This window comes from Chenopodium quinoa, unplaced genomic scaffold (assembly GCF_001683475.1).
Source record: "Chenopodium quinoa cultivar QQ74 unplaced genomic scaffold, ASM168347v1, whole genome shotgun sequence".
Lineage (NCBI taxonomy): Eukaryota > Viridiplantae > Streptophyta > Magnoliopsida > Caryophyllales > Amaranthaceae > Chenopodium > Chenopodium quinoa.
The window spans coordinates 3,912,426-3,918,305 of NW_018742263.1; the positions used below are offsets into that span (position 1 = coordinate 3,912,426).

The window sequence follows — 5,880 nt, forward strand, 5'->3', positions numbered from 1 at the left end:
TGGACTTTGTTTTTAACTTAAGTCGGTCGCTACATGTTTTCCACTTTTGGACGAGTGAAATTAGACTGTAGGTCTCTTGCTATAATCCTACTCGAACGGCTAATATATTAGCTGAAACTTCACCTATGGCCGAGTGGACTTGAATTGTATATTCTTTACTGCAATTCTACTCGGCCAGGTTCTTCAAGTACTCATTCTGAATAATTTTCTTTTCATACTTCTTTCCCTTAATGCTATTCAAACGGTGGTTTTTAACTGAACTCTTTTTCTATCTTTTCAGTCAGCTACCCCTAGACCTGCGAGGTAGCGGCCGGCACCTGCTTTGAAGGATGATGAGTCGTCCAAGGCTCGTAAGGTTTTGGCACCCGAAACGCCGGCGGCCAAGGCAAGATCGCGGGTTACGCCGGCGCAACCTAAAGGAGAGCAACCCCAGCTGGTTCTTGGTGGGGACTCCAAGCCCTCGGAGCCACCTTCGTCTGAGGTGGCCCGAAATGAGCCCATTCGCAAGGACGGAGGGGATGTGCCGACCCTAGACAACACAGCTGGCCAAGACTCAACTCCGCATGTTGAGTTTTTGGGAACTAAGCCTTATGGTTCCCAAACTAAATGGGAGCTGCCCTCTCCGCCTAAGGCGGCCGAGCAGACTTAGCTGACGCCTCCTCCTGAGGGGCGTCCGCGCTTTGCAAATCTCTCAGAAGGTACTTATACCTCTTCGTCCCCTTTATAACTCTTTCTTTTCTGTAGAGTTCTAACTTGTTTTTTATTTTGCAGAAACTTATGAGAATTTGGACGTTTGTCCCCCTAGTTCTTCCTTAACTGGGGTCGAACACAAGACTTTCCGAGACGCTATTTAACAGATCGTCCCGGCTGAGACTCGGGACAAATATTGGGGTATCCATGATAGGCATCTCGGTCCAATGATCAACAGCTGCGTTGAGGTAGTCTTTTGGTTCTTTGGCTAATTTACTTATCCAAATTTACGTTATTTTGTTTTCCTTTACTAATTTTTCCTATTCGTCCGCAGATTCTCCTTTGGCTTTTTGGCTTCCAAGACTGGCGTCTGAGGCAGAGACGCAAACTTGAGTCGGCCTGGGCGGATCTCCATAAGCTGCAGGATGTGAACACCAGTCTGCTGGCCATAGAGAGGGCTCGCCATCAAACGGCGATGAATGTTCTGTCCGAGAAAACTACTCGGTAAATTGAGGACCTCGTTAAGATGGGCAATGCCCTTAAGCTGGAGAGGCTGGCAAACGAGGCTCTCATAATGGAGAGGGATAATGTCGTTACTCTGGCGGCCAGTAGGCAGGAGGCGGTTGAGGCCTCGGATCAGCTGAGGACCAAGATGGAGACCATCCGGGAAGCCTTGAATGCAGCTCTTCAGGCTGCAGACGAGAGCAACCAGGAGGCCGAGTGTTCAAGGAAGGAGGTAGAAGAGCTGAAAAATCAGCTAAGCGCTCCAAGCCCTATTCCTCCAGCTGATGTCGTCCGCATCGAACATACGACACTCACTCACCTTAAAAACCTTCTTGAGGATGCCTTTGCCATGATGGTGGAACCGGACGAACTTGATTATTATTTTGAGTTGTTCACCAGAAGGCTAGACTTCCTCACCATGAAGGAAGAGTGCGAGGCTGTCAGTATGCCCTTCTGTCCCTTTGTCAAAACTCCCGGCTATAGTGATAACAAAGCCGAGGGTGACGATGAAGAGGCGGCCGAGGATGAGGCCCCCCTTGATGAAAATGCATCCAATGCCGATGATGCGGCCAATGCCAATAATGCGGCCAATGCCGATAATGGGAGTAATGATGCGGCCAAGCGAGGAGCCTCTTCTGTAACTTGTTTTAAGCTTTTCGTCTTTATTCTTTTTATTTTTTATTTTTACAAAGGATGAAAGTGAAAAAAAAAACCTAATGCATATTACTAATATTTTTTTTAAAAAAACAAAGCTTTTGGAATCGAGAAATTTAGAGAGATAGATGAGAAAGGGAGAGAAAAGGTCAGAGAGATACAATCAAATCAAGAGAATAGTTGGCTTTCTCTCTAGGCGATTTCCATGGTGATCTGAGCTTGCTAGGTCGGGATCTTCATCTATCTTCTCTTTCATCATGGCCCAAAAGAAGAAATCTTCAACTCCACTCCCGCAAAACACTAATCATGCTCCTCTTGATAAGACTCTAGATAATCTGAGAAAATCTGGAATCTCTTCAACTGAACCGATTGCTGAAGAAGATGAACTGGTCACTTCTCCTCTAGTGCATCCATCTGGTGGAATGATATCCAGAGGTGAGGTAAGAATGCTTGAAAGCTCTTATAGAAGTTCGATGGCTCAATCTCAGGCTAGAATCAATGGAACAATAACTAGGGTTTCTGCGGTTACTGTTCCATTGATTTCTAAGAAAAATCAAACCCCGATAGTTCATTCTACTGCTAATCCTGAAGCTTCTGGGGTTCCGGATGGCTCGAAACAAGTTCCTGAAGCTCCTGCTGAAGAATGGAAGGATTTATTCAAAGGGAAGCTCAATGCTAAAGGGACCTCTCTGTCTTTCATTACCCCTGAAATCAGGGATGGTAAATCGATTGCTAAGCTTAGCTATGCTGATATTTGTGAGGGTAATAGGAAATGGGGTAATGCTCTTATCTTTTATGTTGTTGGTTATTCCCCTACTATTTCTGCAGTGTATAAGTTTGTTGCTGATAATTGGAGTAATATAGCTAAACCTGACATATTTTGGCATGACGAGGGATATTTTATAATTAAATTGAAATCTGATGATGATAAGAATGCTATTTTATGTGCTGGTCCTCATATGTTCTTTGGCAAACCAGCCATTGTTAAAGCTTGGTCTGACAAGTTTGATCTTCATGCTGAGTTTTTGAGAACTATTCCCTTGTGGATTAAACTTCCTAATTTGCCATTGAATTGCTGGGGAGATGAAACTTTAAGTAAAATTGGTAGTCTACTTGGTGTTCCAGTATGTGCTGACGAATGTACATCTAGGCAACTAAGGGTTTCTTTTGCTAGACTCCTTGTTGAAGTTGATGTTACTAAACCCCTGCCTAACTCTGTTTGGGTTGAAAGCCCTGCTTGTGAACTTATTGAGATTAAGGTTCTTTTTGAATGGACACCACCATTTTGAAAGAAGTGTAATAAGGTAGGGCATGATTGTGCTGCTCCTCAAAAGCCTATGCAAAAGAAGAAACAAACTGGTGATCAAAAGGTTGCTCAAACTCAAGTTAAGAAAGTGTGGGTTCCTAAGACTATCACTGCTGAGACTAAAGCTTCTGAATCTGTTAAGGTTACCCCAAAATCTCAAATCCAGAAACCAGAAGAATGGCAAGTTCCTGGAAAAAAATCAAAGAAGAAAGCTAACAGGCAGATTTCTTTCCCTGTCTCAAGCTCAAACACTTATCTCCCTTTGATTGATGATAGTGATGATGTAGTTGATATTGTGGATGAAACTGATGATCCTAACGGGGGTGATGGTAATCCCTCTTTAGGGAAATGTTAGTCCTCTCTTGGAACATAAGGGGTCTTAATGACCCTGGGAAGGTAGTTTCTGTCAAGAAGCTACTCTCTGATCATAAGATTGATATTATGTGTCTATTGGAAACTAAAGTTAAGCACAAAAATAATGTGAGTGTTCAGAGGAAGTTAGGTATCTCTTGGTCCTGGCACTGTAACTATTCTCACTCTCCTAAAGGTAGAATTTGGGTGGGGTGGAAGGCTGAGTGTCTCACTTTGGATGTTCTTCTTTCTACTGAGCAATTTATCCACTACTTACTCAGCACTAAGGATCTGCAGACTCAAATTATGATTACTTTTGTATATGGTTTACATACTATTCAAGACAGGAAGCAATTATGGGCTGGTCTTAAAGGGTTGCCTAGTACTCCTTTGCCTTGGTTATGTACTGGAGACTTTAACTCTATTTTGTCTACTGATGATAGGTTAAATGGGGCTGTTGTTCTGAGTATGAGACTAGAGACTTTCAGCAATGTATTGATGACCTGGATCTTGTTGAGATCAAGATCAAGGGTTCTTTTTTCTCTTGGTGTAACAAAGCTCATGTGGGTCCTAGAACCTTTTCCAAGATTGATAGAGGTTTTGTTAATCAAGAATGGATTAACTGTTATGGTCATGTTGAAGCTATGTACTTACCCCCCTTTCTTTCTGATCATAACCCTATTGTCTATGAGATTTTTCATGTGGTACCTGGGAAAGGGAGACCTTTCAGGTTTCTCAACTGTCTGACTGAACATGGCAGTTTTTTTACTATTATGGAAACTGCTTGGCAAAACTCTGGCTCTGAAAATCCTATGAATGACATTTGGTATAAGCTCAAGCATGTTAAGACTACTCTCAAATCTCTGAACACTCAGAAATTTGGGGACATTAATGCTAAACTTGATTCTGCCCAAAACCATTTCAATGATATCCAGAAGCAAATCTCTAGTGATGTCACTAATACTGATTTGTGTATTTTGGAGATGGAAGCTATTGCAACTGTAAAGCATTGGCTTGGCATTTAGGAAAGTATTTATAGGCAAAAATCTAGAATTGACTGGATGCAGCTTGGTGATGGGAATAACCACTATTTTTTCTCAGTTATGAAGCATAGATAAAGCAGGAACGGAATTGAAACTATTTATACTGAACATGATGTTCTGCTGAAAACTCCTGCTGATATTGAGAAGAAGATTACTTGTTTCTATAAGACACTTCTTGGTTCTAGAGCTTCTGTTCTTCCTAGGGTTGATCTGAATACAATGAGGAAAGGAAAGCAGTTATCTAGAGCTGCTCAAGATTCCCTTATTGCCCCTGTAACCATTGAAGAGATTGACTTGGCTCTTAAGGGTATTGATAATACTAAGGCTCATGGAATTGATGGTTTCAATTCCTTGTTCTTCAAGAGAGCCTGGAACATTGTGAAATCTGAAGTTTATGCTGGTGTGATGCATTTCTTCAACACTGGCAATATGGTAAGGCAATGGAATTGTACTACTATTACCTTAGTCCCTAAGGTGCAGAATCCTTCTTATGCCAAAGATTACAGGCCAATTGCTTGTTGTACAGTCTTATATAAGTTGATTTCTAAGATTCTGACTGCTAGGCTAGCTTCTGTGCTTCATGAGATTATTGACAGTGCTCAGGCTGGGTTTATCCCTGGCAAGCATATTGGTGATAACATATTGCTTGCAACTGAATTAATAAAGGGTTATAGCCATAAGTACATCACTCCAAGGTGTATGCTTAAGGTTGATCTTAAAAAAGCTTCTAATTCAGTTGAGTGGAGCTTTCTTGAAACTGTTATGGCTGAGCTTAGTTTTCCTGTTCAGTTTATCAACTGGATTAGGGGATGCCTTTCTACTGTTACCTTTTCCATTTTAATCAATGGGATTCCTTCTAAACCTTTTCCAACTAGAAAGGGCCTCAAACAAGGTGATCTTATGTCCCCCTTTCTTTTTGCAATTGGGATGGAGTATTTATCCAGATGTCTTTTTGAGTTGAACCAGAATCCTAACTTCAATTATCACCCTAGATGTGAGAAAATGAATTTGACTCATCTCATGTTTGCTGATGATTTACTTATGTTCTCTAGGGCAGACTGTGGTTCTGTCACTCTTCTTTTCCAAGCTTTCACCAAGTTTTCATAAGCTTCTAGGCTTTCTGCAAATTTGGATAAAAGTGAGGTCTACTTTGGTGGTTTACCTGAGGATGAGCAGGCTGCTCTTAGATCTTTGGTTGGTGTTGCCCCTGAGGTCATCCCTTTTAGATACCTTGGGGTTCCTCTTTCTTCAAAGAAACTTACTATTGCTTAGTGCAAATCTTTGGTTGATAAGGTGACTGCTAGAATAAATGGGTGGGCTGCCAGGTTTCTG

The 5,880-nt window shown here is 41.9% G+C and overlaps 1 protein-coding gene across 1 annotated transcript; it reads left to right on the forward strand.

Moving 5' to 3' along the window:
* The first annotated feature begins 3,185 nt into the window (after window positions 1-3,185).
* LOC110683535 lies at window positions 3,186-4,530 on the forward strand. Its single transcript, XM_021859934.1, has 3 exons — window positions 3,186-3,483; window positions 3,702-3,823; window positions 3,949-4,530. The coding sequence occupies exons 1-3, from the start codon at window positions 3,186-3,188 to the stop codon at window positions 4,528-4,530; spliced, it is 1,002 nt and encodes a 333-aa protein (XP_021715626.1).
* Window positions 4,531-5,880: the final 1,350 nt, after the last annotated feature.

Bases quoted from the DNA above. Each gene is read 5' to 3' on its own strand.
- LOC110683535 (XM_021859934.1), top strand. From the start codon at position 3,186: ATGCAAAAGAAGAAACAAACTGGTGATCAAAAGGTTGCTCAAACTCAA. The intron at 3,484-3,701 runs GTAATCCCTCTT...ACTCTCCTAAAG, and splicing joins TGATCCTAACGGGGGTGATG to GTAGAATTTGGGTGGGGTGG. The intron at 3,824-3,948 runs GTATATGGTTTA...TACTGATGATAG, and splicing joins CTCAAATTATGATTACTTTT to GTTAAATGGGGCTGTTGTTC.